Source organism: Caenorhabditis elegans, chromosome X (genome assembly GCF_000002985.6).
Source record: "Caenorhabditis elegans chromosome X".
Classification (NCBI taxonomy): Eukaryota; Metazoa; Nematoda; class Chromadorea; order Rhabditida; family Rhabditidae; genus Caenorhabditis; species Caenorhabditis elegans.
The window spans coordinates 1,357,304-1,375,261 of record NC_003284.9 but is presented as its reverse complement, the minus strand read 5'-3'; the positions used below and the strand labels follow the sequence as shown (position 1 = coordinate 1,375,261).

Here is a 17,958-nt window from a genome sequence, read left to right as displayed (position 1 = left end):
TTTCTAGAAAAATTGGGAAAAGTCTGGAATGTTCAGAACTTTCTAGAAAAATCGAGAAAATTCTGGAACGTTCCAGAACTTTCTAGAAAAATCGAGAAAACTCTGGAATGTTCCAGAACTTTCTAGAAAAATCGAGAAAATTCTGGAATGTTCAAAACTTTCTAGAAAAATCGAGAAAATTCTGGAGTGTTCCAGAACTTTCTAGAAAAATCGAGAAAATTCTGGAATGTTCCGAAAAATTGAGCTTAGAAGAGGTAGTTATTTGGGAGTTGATGGGGGATCAAGTCAAGGTACTGTAGTGGTACTATAGGGGTACTGTAGGTATACGGTAGGGTTACTGTAGTTTTGGAAAAATTGGCATTTTGTCCTTTGAAGAGGTATTGGGTTAGGAGTCGGTGGAGGATAATGTCAAGGTACTGTAATGGTATTGTAAGGTTACTGTCTTGGTCAAAAAGTAACAGAAAGTTTTCATACTGTCTGTGAATTTTTGAAACATGCATATCGTAAAAATACATACATGTAACAGTGCCATTAAATTGATACCGCGTTTTAAGTGTTTCAAGTTTTTTTCATGATGAGAAATTTTTTGAGTGATTGAAGGTATGTGTGTCAAATACTTTTAATGGTGCCAGTCGTTGCCCGCGCCGTAGGCGCGGGCAGCGGCTGGTAAAATATAAAAAAAGTACATAATTGTAAGATGTTAAAGTTATCACTGTTTTACAGGTGTAATAAGCAGCCGACTGGGACGAATAGACACCCTGAATCTGCCATTAAACTCGTGATTATAAAATGTCTCAATTCCAGGATACTCGAATTCCTCTTTTTGATAAGTTCCCAGATTGAACAGTTCCGATATTTGATGGAGTTCTATTCGTGGAAATTGAAATTTAGCTTCTTGAAAACTTGATCGACTTGTGAGAATCTGAAATATCAATTTGAAGTTAGAAAATTCACATAACTTACATACATCTCTAATGTTGTAAAAGTCTTCTTTTGGAAACCGAGCAAGCTTCACAGAGATTTTATCAAAATGACAATAATCTTGATACCTAACAGCAATTGCTCCATCATTAAACTCTGTCACAAGCTCTTTGGCATACTTCCATTGCTCCAGTTGAACAATCTCCTTGAGCTCAATTGTTTGATTTTCGTCGTAGTTTTTTTGTAGGACAATTTTTTCCAGCGTACGGGGTTTTACACATGAGAGCATCTCCGCCATTTGACACTCTTCAAGACCATCAATACTAATTTCCTTGACACAAAGAATGGTCTTTCTTGACTTTAATACTTTCAAAACAGATGCTATAAAATTACTATTGTCCGCCTCAATGCAAAATCGTTTTATCTGCATTTTCGGATGCTTCAACTTTTCCGACAGGAATTCCAGAGTCATCTCCGTGCAGCTTTTCCCTTCAATTTTGGTTTTCGCTACCATGACAGAACGCGTACATCCACCAACTTCTGTATTCTCGTAGACAACGCGGATGGCATCATATCCGATAATAACTCGGTATAGACCATGTAGATTAGACTGGTAGAGTTCTATTTTATCAACTTTGAGAATGTGATTATCAATAAGTTGGCAGAGTTTTCGAGACATTGTTCGGATGGAGAGTCTGGAGAAACGGAATTCGGAAATTTGGAAAAAATTTAACAGTGGGGATTTATGCTCAAATTATATTCTAGCTCAAAAAATTAACAAGGTTAAACTATTTTTAAACATGCAAAAATAAAAGTTGTTGAAATTTTCCGAAACATTTAAAAAATTTGCTTGAAATTAGAGAAAATAGACCGTAATGAGCGAATATAACTGTAAAAAAGTTTACAAAATTTTTCTCAATTTTTTTGAAATGACTTTTCAATATAGCAAAAGTTTTTAAAAATGAGCGATTTATTCTTCAATTCCCGCAAAAATGAGTGAGGTCATTTTTGATGTTTTTAATTATCCGTTCAAAAAAACTTGGTATCCCAAAAGAAATTTGCTCAAACAATTGACCTAAATTCAATAATTTCCTATAAATTTTTTTACGGAAAAATGCTAACAATTTGGCAAGAAAAAGCATTTAGTAAAGCCGAAAATATCGCAATGACGTCACTCAGTTGCGCGGGAATTCAAAAATAACTACCTCATTTTTTTCAAATTTTGCATTTATAATAGAGAAAATTTTTGAATTATATTTTATACAGTTATATTTTTTATACAGTTATATTCGGTTAATATGGTCTATTTTATGTCACTTAGCGAAATAAAAATTTTGACTCCACTTTCAATAACCCACTATTTTAAAAAACTGAAGTGTATCGAAAAACAATACGGTTTTGACTCAAGACTCAGGAGGATCGCCACCCCTAATTTAAGGTGCTCCGACCGTAACAACTCACTTTTGGTACGCATTCACTTTGTCCAAAATTTCACATAAAATGTCGTTTGGTAAATTAGCAAATGGTATGGGCACGTATTCGAAGCTGAAAAATGTTGAATAAGTTACTAAAGATAGGGCTTCCATGCAGGCGCAAAAACGTCCACCGCGCACGCCTTGCGAAGACCATCGCCTGCCTCGCGCCGTAAGCCTTGCTTTCTGTATAGTGCGGCGCGGAACCCGGAATGTGTCGGCTGCGTCGAAAAACCCGTTTTCACACTATGAAATAAACAGAGAGGCCGACGTGAGGCGGGCAGGTTGCAGACAGGTCAGGTCTTGAAACCGCACCTACTTGTCATGGAAGCCTTGACTAGAAAACTTGAATGCACACATACCTGTCATCAATGTTTAAGTCCAACTTTTCCGAATTATTCAGCTGATTGTAGAATTTATAAAACCAGTAATCGAATAATTGGTAAGAAATCACGTCAAAGCCAAGAATATTGGTAAAATTTTTGTAATTGTATTCTACACTTTTGGTTGTAAATCTAAGAAGCTCGTAAAAAATGCAGGTCCGAATCAAAGCTGGACTGTCTTGAAGCTTCTTCGGGTGGCCCCTACAAAATATTCACATATCAGAAGAAGAACTAAGACAACTAGAAAACTCACCCAACATCTTTACTTTCATCGCAAAGTTCCAAATTTCCATTTTGAAATCTGGAATACCAATGGTTGAACTCTTGGAAATTGATTAAGTGGTAACCGAATGTTCTGCAGATGTTTGAGTAAACGTATTTCTCATCATTCAGGTGCTCAAGTGCTTCGTAAAGTATGCAAGCTCTGATCGAAAGTTTATCAGTTGGTAGACAATTCATATTTGGAATGGAGTTCTGAAAAAAAAAACTCAACAAGTAAAAATAAATTGCAAAAGCCGGTACAGAAGAACCGAGAAAAAAAGAAAAAGTTATCAATATTTATGAAAAACCTTGAAAATGGAGTCTTGAGTAAACGTCACTGATAAGACTGATAAGAGCGGTGACCTTTTTCGGAAAGATCATTGTTGACTTTGACACTGAAAATAAATACGATGGGCGTGATACATAGATTTTTAAGGGGGCTTGCGCAAAGAGCAAAGTAACAATACTCGAAAATTGTTCGAACTTGCAAGAAAAAAAAAACCGAAAATTTCCAAAAATCGCGGTCTGTATTTTTCGGTCAGATTCCCAATTAGGTTCGCAATTTGAGGTGGACTACGGCCAGTGAAAAGAAAAAAAGTTAAAAATATCATTCCTATAATGCTAAAATGACCAAGTATCAAAATAAAACTTCTCAAACAAATTTTGGAATTTGAGTTTCAAAACTAGATCTTGATAAGCTGCAGCTTAAAGTGCGAGAAGCCGGGAATCGGAAAAGATCGGCAAAATTGCACGCATCCTATGAATGTTCCAACATCTATTCTGAAAATTGAGCAAATTCTATGAAAATATATAGAAAAAACGGGAAATTGTTTTTTAAAAGGTACAGTTTTTAAGTGTTTCCGTCTTATAAAAAATCCTTCTAAAAACTGCCGGTAAATGATTGTTTGGCAAACGGCAAATCGGCAAATTGCCGGATATAAAAACTAATCGAATAGCTTAAAGACCTTTTCATGACAGTTTTCAACTGGTCATCCCTTTTTTACTATTTCAGCGTATTAGTCAACGGACTCTTCAAATTCCAAATTATTATACTTAATGTGTGCTATTTTTATTCTAATACATATGATTCACGAGGCCTGTGGATGTGCTCTGCTTTTCGAAAATACTCACAAACTCACAACCCCGCAGGGTATCCGTAATTTCCCTGCGCCTTTTTGTAACATTTGAAAGAGTCTACTATCTAAACGGTGAGTTTTTCTCTGCTAACATTCTTCTACCGGATTCCATGGAAACCGTTAATGATATGATGTTCGAAACGCCCATTTTTTTGAAATTATGCTCTTTCTCAGTCAACCTTCTGCTTCTTTTTTTTACAACTCTATTTTTCTCACGTAATTGACAAATTTTTTTTCTTCAAATCCACAAAATTTCCAGCTCCAGTCTCCAGTCTATCGTTTGTCCCAACAATCACTAAAAAATGAATCCAGCCGGCTTGCGTCCACACCGTAGAGTAAGCTTGTATTAGGCCTATTTTAAACTGGCTTAAAATCTATTTTTAGGAAGACGTGTATGAAATGCGATCCTCCGATCAAGAACAGGTACCGGAGCCGGAGCAGTCAAACATAGGCTACTTTGCAGCGTTTCTTGCAGCGATTATTGTCTTGTGCGGTGGAATCGTCACGGTGATTGCACAACAAATCAACAAAACCAAGAAAAATTAAATTTGCATGGCTTTGATTGTGTTTAAAAGACTTGTTTTAAAAAATCGAAAAAAAAAATAAAATGGTATTCGGAGAACCAGGTGTTCCAACTATTGTTTCATTTCAGAATAAAAAAGATATAATCTTGGCTTCCATATTTCATACTCTAGTTAGTGATTCCATGTAGGCGCCGAAACGCCTGCCGTGCCTGCCTTGCGTGCCTCTCCTCCTGTGTAGCGAAACCCGAGAAATGTCAGTCGCACCGAAAGAACCACTTTTCGCGCTATGTGGTGCAAGCACCATGAACGCAGTATTGAAGCGATGAGGCAGGCGTGAGGCGAGCAGGCCTGAAGTAGGCGCGAGGCCCTGAAATCACGCCTGCCTCCCGTGGAAGCGTTAATTCTGATATCGAAATACTAGCAGAAGCTGGACAAAACGTTAGCTAAAGGGTTGCTATAACAGAGTTGCGATGCTATTTTCTGAAATCAAAATTTGAATGGGCGGCAAAACATAAGGATAAAATTTTTTTTGTCCACAAAATCTGACATCAATATTCCCCAAACTATATTTCCCCGCGAGTCCCCTCAGATGTTTACAACCATTTTTGCAATCGCTTCTCAGCACCCTCTACAAATCCAGTATCACTCATTACCACCCCTCTTTCTCTCAACCCCGTTCGAACAGCAATGTTTCCAAAAACATGAAGCAAAGGGACACCGTCCCCCTTTCCGTTTGCCCAATTTTTTTCGAATAGCTCACAGTATTTTTTCTCTTTGGTCGCCGAACGCACATAATACGAGATTCAAAACCGCGTGATAAAAGCGTCCCCCTGTTTTATTTGTTGAGTTTAACCAGTGCTCACTAGGGTCTTTAATGGTGCCCAGATAGTTTTGGGTCAAATCAGCGGTTGGCAGAAGACGATTTTTTCCGGCAATTCGGCAAATCGGCAAATTGCCGGAATTAAAAATGTTCCGGCAATTCGGCAAACCTGCAAAATGCCGATTTGCCGAAATGGCCGTAAAATGACAATTATGGCAAAAGAAAAATGGCAGAAAATGACAATTTCAATTCTTTTTTGAAAAGTTCAGAACTTCAATTTGAATCGGCAAAAATGTATCTAATGGATGTTCCTACATCTATTTTTAAAAGTAAGCAATTTCTATGAAAGTATTTAAATAAGACGGTTAAAATTTTCAAAAACGCACAGTATTAAGTCTTATAAAAAATCCCTCTAAAAACTTGCGGCATGTTCGGCAAACGGAAAATCAGCAAATTTATGGAAACCAGAAGTTCCAACAAATCGGCAACCCGGCAATTTGCTGACTTGCCAAATTTGGCCCCCACCCTTACTAGTTAGGTCAAATGATATATTTTCAGAAAGCTAATACATTAAACGTCATGAGTTTGTCATAAAAAGCCAAAATATGGAAAATTATGCCAATCTGTATTTGTTTTATAATTGTCTCAAATTGTCGTAAAATCGAGTTGGACAAGATTTCTAAAAGCCCATAACTCTCTGAACACGATAAAAGACTACCTAGTTAGTTCTACTTCCTCTTTGAGCCTGTTGAATTTGGAGCCAGTCCATTGACAGTAAAAACGATGAGCACGATCTCACAACGCAAAAGTTCAGATAAACTACCTATTTTGAACAGAAATTATTTGGGATACTATGAATTTTTTTTAAAAATCAACGTCTCTTACAGGCACGGCGGCTTTGAATTTCTTTATTTTTAGAAATTTGCGCTTCGCTGAAACTGTATGCTGTAAGTGCACAAAAATCGCCAAAAAATTTTCCTAGAACTTCAAGCAAATTCTGGAAATTTTCCAAAACATTTGTGATAGGAATTTCAACTGACAGTTCTTTAATCTGAACGCTCCAGCACAAAAAATCAATCGGGATTCTAGGACCTCTCAAAAATAGATACATATATGTAATTTTTTCCGTCTTATCACATCCCCCAAAAATTCCACCCCTTTGAGTTTCCTTGGTCGCTTACAACAATTTCTACAACCGCTTCTCAGCCCCTTCTAGAAATCCATTATCACTCATTGCCAGACCTTTTCCAACGACACTTTTTTCTCTCAGCCCTCCTCAGACCGCATATGTATCGAAAAACATGACCGCGTGAAGGAACCCCTCCCCCCCTTTCTGTCCCACCACACCATTCCTCAATTCGAAATAGCTCACAGTTCCCCTCACATGTCTCTGCGCCGGTGTTTCAAATTTGAAACTGGTTTAGTTTTTGTAAACCTCAAGCCAGTTAGTAATCCAGTCTGCAGGTGTAATTGAACTTTAGACAGTTTGAGATTTGTAAATTCCAGCTAACTAACAAAATCACATGTGGTGTCAGATTGCCTCCTTTTGACTTGATCTACGTAGATCTCCAAAAAATGCGGGAGAAGAGACGCAGACTTCTCAACCGATTTTGGATGGTTAAGAGCGTGCTGACGTCATATTTGTTGTGCAATAAATTCCCGCATTTTTTGTAGATCAAACCGTAATAGGACACCCTGACACCACGTGAATTCGTAATATTAAAACGTCTAATTTTTTGAGCTTTCAAGTACACTATGCTAAATTCCAGCTTCCTAAGTATCCCTCAACATGAGCACTTTACTGAATCCTACACCCATACAATCTGATAAGAAAATGTCATGAGATGACATGGTGTCCTACTCATCTTGTGGACTGTAGGTTGCCTTTAGAAAATCACGAAAAACATACATTTTGTTGATTGTAAATCTATGAAATAATTGCTAGAGTGTAGTTTTTTTTGACTGGAAGTGGCATAGTGACTCATAGGTGTTTCGTATTTTTGTTTTGCTTTATTATACATGCCTCTAAATCAAATAGACTCTATGCTAACAAGGAGAATTTCTCAGCTTGTTTTTATGCTTTGAATGGAGCCTAAGCCCGCAAACTGAATCACTAGAAATAATTTAACAGCAGATGAACAATTTGACTTCAAAAAAACTCAATCTGAAATACTGTCCTTGTACTTTTTTCTCTATTTTCTAACCCTCAAATAATCTCCCAATTCAGAATGATTCCCAAACCGAATTTCCTTTTGCTCCTCGTACTGCTGAGCTCCGTCTTCACCGCTCGCGTCATTGTCTCCAGAAAGCAGGCTATCGATTGGGCAGCGTTTGGCGATTCAACTACGGTATGACTTCTTTTCAAATTTTCAAATCTAAAGTACAATACTATTACTTCCACTGACCTTTGAGTCGGCAAAGATACTTGTTCTGAACTCATAAATGTTGCACTGAATAGAATAGAGTTCATGTCAATGAAGTTAAAATAGAAATAGGATTTTAGGGTGTACTGTAAAATAATGCACCTTTACAGACGCCGCCACCTACCTCCACTGAATCTTTGTCAACAATCTTGCAAATCCAAGTAGCTTTTCATTGAGGGAGTTAGGGCTGTACAAATTGGCGCCCGGTTGTCCGATTTTGACATCACCGGCTTGGGGTAGGTTTCCACGGCGGCCGACAATTTCCGAGTTTCGCCGCTCGCTATACTAAGCATAGAATTTTATAGTGAGTGGCAAAACTCAGAAATTGTCGGCCACCGTGGAAACCTACCCCAAACCGGACGCCGAATTGTACAGCTTTAGAGAGAGTTAAAGGTGGAGTGCCGAAATTTGAGATTTTACGTTTTTCTTCAAATTTTGGTATTCCACCCTTAACTCTCTCTAGGGCTGTACAAATCGGCGTCCTAGGTTTCCACGGCGGCCGGCAATTTCTTAATTTTGCCACTTACTATAAAATTCTATGCTTAGTATAGCGAGCGGCGAAACTCAGAAATTGTCGGCCGCCGTGGAAACCTACCCCAAACCGGTGGTGTCAAAATCAGACGTCCGGACTCCGATTTGTACAGCCCTCGAGGGAGTTTAAGATAAAATCTCACAATAACAATAACACAGCTTGAATCTCGTAAAAAACCTAAATCGTTTTAGGCTACATCTCCTACGGACCGCACTGTCGACTGGAAGTCGGAGAGTCTTCTGGATGACCTGGAAGAATCGAGGATGAAGAACGAGATTGGTGAGCAACTTCCGAAAACTAAGAATGAATTGGAGGTTGTTCTGAATGCACTTGACATGGAGCAGCTTAAGGGCTCCAAGACCAAACTCAACGATGACAATGTTGCGAAGCAGAAACATATGATTTTCAAGTGCAAGAGGTTATAATTAGTTTTTTTCACGTAAAAAAAGGAAACTTTTTTCAGTGGTAGCATCTGCCGAATGGATGTCTCCGATCAACTGCAAATCTCAAAGAACGCCACTGTCTTCATTCACTCTCTTGATGACGCCGAAGTTTGGATGGATTCGCAACATGGTCGAGATTTCATTGGTGTACCCATATCCGAGGGAAAATTCCATTACCTGATCGCTTTCCACGAGCCGAACGGAAGAATTCACGAGGTTCCGATAGAAATCGATGTCGAAGACTATCCATCTCCGAACCACTTGTTCAAGTTGGTAATATCCGATCCTGCCGTGGAGATTTTCGACAATTTCCCACACTACCGCACGATTTTTATTGAAACACTCGCGGAGGCTCTCAACAGTGATATGGATTTGATTGCTCTTGATGAGATCTACGAAGTTCGGGACTACACCATTATCTCGTTTTTCAACAACTCATTGTCGACGTCAACTTGCGATTCCAAGGCTATCATCAAGGTTGCTGAGAAGATGTACTACACCAACGGTCGGAAACCTTCAGCTCGCTTCCTCACCAAGATGGGAGAAGATTTCGTGGTAAAAAACGCAATGTTCAGCGCAATTGGTCAGTGCAAAGGAGTTTTCTCTTCGCCAAGGCCTACTACAAGAACTTCTAACACTACTACAGCCGCTATGACAACTCTCAAGCCGAGTCTCAAAAAAGGAAGCAGCACTACTGGCACCATTTTGTCCCTGGGTACCATTTGTGCTATCGTTGTTATTTTGCACTACGGATGCAAGAAGGAGGTGAAAGAGGAGAAAACCCCGGACAACGAGCCGCTGATCCCGTCTGAGCAAACCTTGGGTCACATGCAAGAGATCAATCTCAACGATGAAGAGGAGAATAGCGTTTAGGTAGGGCACTGGGAAACTGGAAACATTTATAATTTTCGTTTACAGACGAGTTCGGAAATCTACACCTCTTCTGAATCCCACTCTCACCCCGAATTTTTCACTGACTTAATATCTTACCTCTTTTCATTTCTAGGGTCACTTTTCATGGTGCAATCATGTACTGGTGCTTCAAACCCTTTCAATCTCGTGTTTTAAATTAACTCACCTTGTTTTTTTTTAAATTTTTTGCAATAAAAGGATTTAACAAACTGTTCGAAAGAAACAAAACACACCAATCAAATTTTATTTAAAATTGGTTAAGTACATAGTCCGTTCAAGTCGTGTAACTTTGAACCAGCAGTACTCCTACAGTACTTCTACCGTATCACTACAATAATCTCGTAAGCAATATCGGTACTTGCGTCTCAAAAACCTCTCATGTTTTAAATACATTTTTACTGAAAAAGCGTGGTGTTTTTGTATTTCTAGACTTAGAAAATAATCATTTCTCAGCCTAAAGAGGGAAAAAAGACAGCAGGTTTTATTAAAATGGGTAAATAAATGGAAGTTTGATTAATTTTAAAAATGATGGGTTATAATACACAAGTGCCCAAATATCCTGTCACTAACCTATACCCGGCCTCTTTTTAGAGCGAATGGAAGTCATTTCAAGTATTCATGTTGTAAGGTACTCCCACAATTTGAGGAATGATTCACCTAAACTCAAAAAGGTGACTTGGAACCCGGAACTTCAAAAAAAAAATTTATAAAATTTACCTAGAAAATAGTTGACAAAAATATATGAGATCATAGCATCCTTAGAGATTTTAGTTCATTCGTATTGTTATCAACGCTGCTCATTAACTAATTGCTGACGCAAATGTTAATCAGATTTGGATTTTTGATAATTAACCGACTTGTGATTAATCAAAAGGAAAGGAAAAAGACAATTTTGGCAAAAGGTAGGGGAAAGAAATTGCTTTAAAATAATATAAACCAAAAAAGTTACCATCTCTAAATCAGAAGCCACTTTATAAAACACTACCAAAACATGACTGGTGCCCTACAAAACTGCACGAAATTTAGAACTGAGTGCATAAGACATTGTCTGAATACTGCAATTGATTATTGCATCAATATCAGACGCAGAATTAGTTGAAACCCGGGAAATGTCTGGCGCATCTTGTTTGATGGGAAGTTCATAAATTGTAACACGTACTGAGATTTTGTTCAACCCAGTTCCACTTGATCAAACCAACGGTCCCCTTTTTTTCAAAGTTCACAATAAATTTTCGTCAGGACACATCAAAACCCTGTAAGCATCTAAGCTTGTAGATCACATGTTTCATATTGAGGCGGGGCCAGGATCGAAACCTTTGCAGTCTTTTGCCGAAAAAGCGTAGAAACACAGATGGCAGAAGCATGCATACGCGGTTTTTTTTGAATACGATTTTTTTTTCATTTATTGTTTTCAACATTCTACATATATTTTCAGAAATGTCCACCAAAAGTTGTTCTGAGCAGACGAGGGCCAAAAAATCGGTATGTGTTCAAAGGCATATCTTTGAGTTTCCGTTCCAATTTCAGCACAAAAGACAAAGAACGGAAGCGCAGAAAAAACGACGTGCCTTGGCAGATCAAGCAAGAGTGCTGAGGAACCAGAAGGCCAAGCTTGATGACCTACTGGTGTTGATCCAAATCATACCGTCGCCGGATCAAGAAATCAGAAGGGCTTGGTCACAAAAGCTTGGGATTACAATGGCATTTGTTAGTTTTTTTTACATTTGCCTATAATTAGCGACAATTTCAGCTGGACAACTGGATCCAAGAGTATAAGCATCCGGACCCTTTGAAAAAATAAGTGCGGAATTATAAGTTAGATGTAAGTTTGAAATGTCTTCAAACTTGAAAAAATCACAATAATATTCAGAATAAAATAGGTGTTGATGATGCACCAAAACAGGACCCAAAAATAGTTAAATGTTCATCTCCATCTCCAACAAGCTTTAAAATCTCTCCATCAGATATGTACACAAATGCTGAAAAGGTTAGTTGAAACGTTAGTTGAAATGGCTCAAATTCTAAATATAGTTACAGATGGCTTCATTTTCACCGTTCAAAGAAGAGCAAAAGCTTATTCCCGAGCACAACGTTTGCCAAAATGTAAGTGAGCTGCAAAAAATTCACTTTAATGAGCTGATAATTTTAATAAATGAATTCTGTAAAAAATGTCATTGAATTTTCGGATCTGTCACATTCACAAAATACTATTTTTAGAAAAAATCTTAACGACGTGGGAAATGGAAGAGGAGTATCGTAGCCGGTTACCTATGGTAGATTGATTTACAGAAAACCGATATAATTTAAATCTGGTACACACCTGACTGTATGTCAAGGTTCGGGTAGTTTTCGACCTCTACAGCTTAAAAAGACGCATACTTATCTAGCAAACTTTAGCACCTCTGTGTTTTGGTTGCTAAAGATAATTATTTTAATTTCAGAAACTCAATCCACAAGTTATTTGTGAGCCGAGCCAAAAAGCATGAACGTCATTGCTCTGAAAATATGGGCCCGGAAATCAAAAGAATGTCAATCAAGTACAACAACGGAATATTTTATTTGTTTATTAATCTTATCGATTTTTATAAGTTCATTCATTTTCTCATACATATACATTGAATTTTGCATAAATTTTCACCTTCCCCGTAATGTAATCACAATTAGAAGTCTTATTATTATGATGAACATTGTTGAATTTTTGATAAACTCCCTTTTTGAAAAAAAAATAATTTAACGTTTGAAAATGAGTGAATAAAAATTATGAAACAGCATGTATTTTTTTAACTGTTGTTTACAGAATAAAATAAAAATTTGTTTCACATGCAAAACAGATAGAAGAAATACATACAGTTCAATTTCAAAATTCATACCGTATATTTTCAATTAGTGTGGCCTATCTTAAAATTAGCACTGCTGTCTCCAGTTGTACTGCAGGCTTTTATAATGCTGCAGTGGTGCTGGGCTCATATATGTAGAATATACTCAAACTTATGCCCCCCCCCCCCCCGAACCATCAAAATTTTCATATTTGATCCGTTTTTTCTAAACATTCGAAACTACATATGAAACTCTGCAAAAATTGCTTTCATCATCAAGATCTTTGTGCCCGGGCACAAAATGGGTTCCCAGGAGAAATTTAAGTACATCACTATTGTTCTAAATTTATAATTTCCTAATTGGTGGTTCGTACTTATCACGTTTGGACTCCTGGTTCGATGAAAAATCCAAAACATCACATATCTGAACCATTTTTCAAACTGAACAATGATTCGGATGACAATTTAGTGCATGAAAGTGTTTTGCAGACTAGATCGCCAATCTTGACAAGTTCACACTTGCAGTACTGATTGTAGAGTACCCGATGGACACGCAAGACAGTGATTAACATAAGGTTAAACATGAGTTTCGACAACGACTGGTTTCATCAGCGTTATATCGGCTCACGGTTCTCAAACAAAAATTTTAAAATAACGACTGTGGTTCAACTTTTGTGTAAGGGTCCGAGACGTGGCTCAGGCTTTTTTCCTACTTGGTGTGGTTCACCTGAATTTCGCTGACTGTTAAAATAACAGTATTTTACCCTACATATGGAATTCTGCAAAAATTGCTAGATCTTTGTGCCCGGTCACAAAATAAGATCCCCAAGGAGTAGATCACTTTTGTTCTAAACTGATCATTTGTTATTTGATGGCTTGTATTTTTGGACTCCTGGTTCGAAGCAAAAACCTATACATCACAAATTTGAAAAAAAAATGTTGAAACTGAACATTGATTCGGATTACAACTAAGTGCATGAGCCAAGTTTGCAGATGGGACCGACTAGATCTTAGTAGAAATCCAACTTGAAATGCATTTGTCTTATATAAGAAAACTACAAAAAATTAATTCCTTATCACATCCTGACCAAACGTTACTACAGGAGAATTATTGGTGCAGCCCCTCTGATTTCAGCGGCGTGGTCCACAAAGTCGAGGAGGTGCGCGGTAATTGCCGACCGGCAATTCTCTTCTATGAGACGGTAGGGCATGAACCCCCGATATTTTTCATTAAAACTTAATGATACAAAAAAGAAAAATTGTTTTATTTGAAAATAACTAGTGTTTTAGTAGAAAAAGTTGGGAAAATTTTCAACAATAGGCTGAATGTTGGAAATTGCTGTCAATTTTTCGCCAATTTTCATCGGCAATTTTCAACATTCCGGCAATTTTTGAACACTTTTTCGGTTGTTCCAAGTCAAATAAAAATTATTTTCAAATAGAGCAAATATTTTTCTATATTGTATCATTGAATTTTAATGAAATATATCGGGGGAACATGCCCAACCGTCTCATTTTGTCGAATTGCCGCGCACGCCTGATTTCCAGGTTTAGTCAATCTGCCAAATTTGAAAACTTTTTAGAAAAGCAATAATCATAAAAAATACTCCTGACAGCTTGCTGACAACTTAAGCAATCACCTATTCCGCCTCAATCTCAATTCTAATTCCAAAATTCTGCTGCAAAATGTTCTTGATCTTGTTTGTCATGTTTTCACAGAGCAGTATGGACTCTGATCATATTTGCAACGCATTCCTTCTCCTCGGAGAATAATAGTTCGAAATACTAGAACTCTCACCACGAAAAGCTCGGTATAAAAGGCAGTTGTAGCTCTTCTAATCTCATTTTTTCTCTACTCTTCAGATTCTATCTTTAACCAGCTAAATTTTTTGCAGGTCTTCTCGAAAGTCAACAAACTTGATAACTATGTCTCTTGAGAAAGCGGTGAGCATTTTTGAATATGAAAGTATTTGAATATTAAATTTTAATTTTAGAGACAGGATTCGGAGATCAATTACAATGTGGATGGTGCCGCCCTGGCAGCACTTGAAAGTCGTAAGGTACGGCATTTCAATTATAAAAAATACTGACAAATTATGGGAATTATTTTCAGATAATGAACGGGCTTGAACTACTCGAGCAGTATATTGCACAAACCGCGGAGCCATTGATGCAAGCCAACAAGAAAGCTGTCGATGATGACAAATCTGCCAATAACGCCTGGAAGTGTGTTGCAGGCGTCCTGGGAGTTTTCATTGTTCTTCTGGTTGTGTACTGCTCACTGGCCGTGAAAACAACTGCAGTTGCTCCGTTTATTCATGATGCCTCGGGATCCTCTGAAGCTTGTGGAGCTGTAGAGCCGATCAATGTTTTGGAGAAAATTGGAATGGTCGTTGATATTTCCCTACCGTCAAAGGAAAGCGTCAAGAAAGAACCCGATAGCACTGCAACACTTTTTGATGAGTCATATGATGGTTCTACTTGGTTGGATGTGTTGATCACATTCCTGGAACGTCACTTTGGGCAAACTGAAACTAACATTGCAACTGGAAACTCAGAAATCAAAGGAGCCGAGCAACCGACTTGGTGGACTAGAGCTGTTGCATATCTGAAAGAACTGGGACCGGAGACTGAAACTGCAGGAAATCTTGTTTCTACTCCTTGTTCTACTTTAGAGGAAAACAAGTCGGACACCAATGGAGCTGGGGAAATTGAAAGAGCTCAAGCAAGTACTGAGCCCTCTTCTTCAAAGGAAATCACCGCCGATTCAGCTGCCCTGAAGGAGCAGGCACTTGGCACCACTGACCCTGACTCGGCAAAACAGCTCGCACCAAACAATGCAGTCCCTCCAACCAAATCTTCTGCTGCTCCAGACACTGATCCGGCAGCAAAAGCTTGAAGGCTTCTGGCTCAATTCGATGTTCACCAGCTTTTTTTTTTGTAATCACAAATCTTTTACTGTAACAGTTAAAGTATCCTTCTACCAATTTAAATCCGATTGAAATAAAATAAACATTGAGCACGATTGAGCACGAGCACGAATTTTCAGAATTCAGTTGTTTTAGATAGTCAGACCTGACGTGCTAATTGGGAGTAGTGGCGGCATGTGTGGCGTCCGGTTGTCCGGTTTTTAGAACTTTGAAAAATTTCAGAGTGGTAGGTTTTCACTGCGGCGGGCAATTTCCGAGTTTGGCACCTCACTATACTCAGCTCTAATTGGGAGTAATAAAAGAATTTGCCAGCTGTACCTTGACTTTCGATTGGGTTTCCATGGCTTTTGAAAGGTGTTCCTTGACTTTCGACGTATGTGCCTTAACTTTCAAGCGCTGTACCTAGATTTTCGACAGCTGTACCTTGACTTTCGACCGATTCAACCGCTAAACCTTTACTAAAATCTGCTTCACTCAGAATTTACACAGATTTTTGTAAAAGCTCATATAAATATCAGGCGGTCAGGAAAGTATTGTCCCATTTTTTTTGCCATAATATACGATCATAGTCAATAACATACGATCTACGCAATATTGAAGATCCCAGGCTGGGGTGCGCGGCAATCGAAAAGTTACGGCAATCGGAAAATTCGGCAATTGCTGGTTTTGTGAATTTTTGGTAATCGGCAATTGCGATAATTGCCAAAATTGCCGGAAATTTTCGGCAAATTTTCAAACCTAATTATATTTCGGAAATTTACAAAATTTCACCTCGTTTTTTAGTGTTCGGTTAGTCATTTTCTAACAGAAAACATTCAACCCTTTAAGGATTACATAATTTTGAGCTTGAAAAAAGTAATTTTGAGCTTGAAAAAAGAAAAAAGAAAATTGTTCAATAAAATGCATGTTCAGGCTCTTAAACCTTCAAAAAGTATCACATTTGAATTTCCGGCAATCGGCAATTTCGACAATTGCCGGTTTTGGGAATTTTCGGCGATTGCCGCACACCCCTGATCATATTTTACTTGCACAACTTCCTTGGCTCCTCGTGCTAGTCGGTGCTACCAAGTCATCGTGACAAAATGGCTGTGCTCTCTACTCTTCGAAACATCACACTTTTTATGAATAAAAGTAAACGTCGAAAACAACTGTTGCTATGGAACTTTGGGCTTTTTCCATAATGAAGCAATCTCCAGAGGGTGATAGCTTACTCATTTTCAACTGGCGCTTAGCAGAATATTGACTTTTTGAGCAAACTTATCTTTATCTTTTTTTTTGCTCATATTTTTAATAATGAAGGAGTCTGCAAAAATCTCAGACGACAAGCCAAAGGTGAGCATTTCTAGAACATTTTCAAATTCGTTATATGTAAATCACTGATGATTGTCAAGTCAGAACAGTTAAAATTTTTGCAATGTATAACGTTTTCAGGCTAGCAAAGAAGCTAAAGAGAAGACTGACGCAGATGATGATGACAAGATCTTTGGGAACATTGTGGAGTGTAGCCTGAATCATCGGGAGGTGAGTAGAACGGGTTTTCACATTACACAGTATTTAGTAATTTGACGTGAAATTAACAATAAGTCTGTCAGATTATGTGCATCATAAAAATTGTGTTTTTCATGTTCAGGTGCTTCGTACTGATAGTTTCACAAATGCATGGAAGGAGAAGCCAAAGGAAATCCATTGGGTGAAGATCGGAAAAGTTATTGCTATGATCTTCTTCGTCATATTCATTGTGTCATTGGGCTTGTTCATCATAAGGGAGCATGAAATTGAGCAGCTTGTGTCAACTGCTGAGAAGAATAGAGAAGGTGTTCCTAAAATTAGCTCCCCCATAAAACCTGACCATGGTTTCGTGACGTCATCAACTACTGCAGCTCCCCCGGATATCACCGATATGTTTTCAGGACTATGAAATTTTCTTGTTTTTATTGTCATCGTGTGAACAGGGATTGTAGTTTATTGATTTTTTTATTGATTTTTTATAATTTTAAACTCGATAAAAGAATCAGTTTTTGTTGAATTGTTGTTTGGGATCAGTTGCTCTTTAATACTTTAATAACCCTCTGATAGTCACAAATCTTTCAAAATGCATTGTACCCAAAAAAAATCATTATTTTTTTGTTGAACGAATAGCCTTTTTTTCCAAGAAGCTATTTCAGGCAAGTGGTCACTCTTCTGCAACTTTTTTTGCTTATTTGAATTTTGATTAATATGCCAAAAAAAAGAGTATATAGTTTCAAGAAAAAAAGTTTCCAAATATACAGGGTAGTCCCTAATTATGGGGACCGATACTGGCGTCTATAAAATTTGATGCAATCATTCAAAAAAATTTTAAGTTGATGCACCATGTGCAATGCTTTAAAACTTGTGTTAGATATG

The 17,958-nt window shown here is 37.8% G+C and overlaps 5 protein-coding genes, 2 non-coding genes and 1 pseudogene across 8 annotated transcripts; 6 read left to right on the top strand and 2 right to left on the bottom strand.

The window, feature by feature from the left end:
• Window positions 1–548: 548 nt before the first annotated feature.
• Window positions 549–3,250, bottom strand: fbxa-190 (F-box domain-containing protein). Its single transcript, NM_075854.6, has 5 exons — window positions 3,030–3,250; window positions 2,756–2,977; window positions 2,383–2,466; window positions 968–1,616; window positions 549–922 (listed from the first exon to the last, which is right to left on the bottom strand). Exons 1-5 carry the CDS (start codon window positions 3,233–3,235, stop codon window positions 710–712), a joined length of 1,374 nt encoding a protein of 457 aa, NP_508255.2. The 5' UTR covers window positions 3,236–3,250; the 3' UTR covers window positions 549–709.
• A 1,225-nt stretch (window positions 3,251–4,475) lies between these two features.
• Window positions 4,476–4,719, top strand: F56C3.7 (MHC class II antigen K; the record flags this gene model as incomplete). The annotated part of the gene is made up of 2 exons (NM_075853.1): window positions 4,476–4,508; window positions 4,558–4,719. The coding sequence occupies 2 exons, from the start codon at window positions 4,476–4,478 to the stop codon at window positions 4,717–4,719; spliced, it is 195 nt and encodes a 64-aa protein (NP_508254.1).
• A 901-nt stretch (window positions 4,720–5,620) lies between these two features.
• F56C3.11 lies at window positions 5,621–5,684 on the bottom strand. Its single transcript, NR_070382.1, has one exon. It is a non-coding gene; the product is annotated as an Unclassified non-coding RNA F56C3.11 (non-coding RNA).
• Window positions 5,621–5,684, top strand: F56C3.12. Its single transcript, NR_070383.1, has one exon. It is a non-coding gene; the product is annotated as an Unclassified non-coding RNA F56C3.12 (non-coding RNA).
• A 2,061-nt stretch (window positions 5,685–7,745) lies between these two features.
• Window positions 7,746–9,788, top strand: dgn-2 (Peptidase S72 domain-containing protein; the record flags this gene model as incomplete). The annotated part of the gene is made up of 3 exons (NM_075852.1): window positions 7,746–7,865; window positions 8,664–8,890; window positions 8,936–9,788. The coding sequence occupies 3 exons, from the start codon at window positions 7,746–7,748 to the stop codon at window positions 9,786–9,788; spliced, it is 1,200 nt and encodes a 399-aa protein (NP_508253.1).
• Window positions 9,789–11,264: 1,476 nt separating this feature from the next.
• F56C3.5 lies at window positions 11,265–12,448 on the top strand (annotated as a pseudogene). The gene is made up of 6 exons: window positions 11,265–11,309; window positions 11,355–11,534; window positions 11,578–11,649; window positions 11,698–11,814; window positions 11,865–11,930; window positions 12,269–12,448. Coding segments are annotated over exons 1-6 (660 nt in total).
• A 2,082-nt stretch (window positions 12,449–14,530) lies between these two features.
• F56C3.4 (DUF4129 domain-containing protein) lies at window positions 14,531–15,668 on the top strand. The gene is made up of 3 exons (NM_001373224.2): window positions 14,531–14,587; window positions 14,638–14,703; window positions 14,757–15,668. Exons 1-3 carry the CDS (start codon window positions 14,570–14,572, stop codon window positions 15,540–15,542), a joined length of 870 nt encoding a protein of 289 aa, NP_001360001.1. The 5' UTR covers window positions 14,531–14,569; the 3' UTR covers window positions 15,543–15,668.
• A 1,198-nt stretch (window positions 15,669–16,866) lies between these two features.
• On the top strand, window positions 16,867–17,491 carry F56C3.3 (uncharacterized protein; the record flags this gene model as incomplete). The annotated part of the gene is made up of 3 exons (NM_001373223.1): window positions 16,867–16,905; window positions 17,005–17,094; window positions 17,204–17,491. 3 exons carry the CDS (start codon window positions 16,867–16,869, stop codon window positions 17,489–17,491), a joined length of 417 nt encoding a protein of 138 aa, NP_001360000.1.
• Window positions 17,492–17,958: the final 467 nt, after the last annotated feature.

Coding starts and splice junctions, on each gene's coding strand:
- fbxa-190 (NM_075854.6), bottom strand. CDS start 3,235: ATGAATTGTCTACCAACTGATAAACTTTCGATCAGAGCTTGCATACTT. Junction 1,617..2,382: donor AAAGTGAATGCGTACCAAAA/GTGAGTTGTTAC, acceptor CCGTTTCTCCAG/ACTCTCCATCCGAACAATGT. Junction 923..967: donor ACTTTTACAACATTAGAGAT/GTATGTAAGTTA, acceptor TTGATATTTCAG/ATTCTCACAAGTCGATCAAG.
- F56C3.4 (NM_001373224.2), top strand. Junction 14,704..14,756: donor CAGCACTTGAAAGTCGTAAG/GTACGGCATTTC, acceptor AATTATTTTCAG/ATAATGAACGGGCTTGAACT.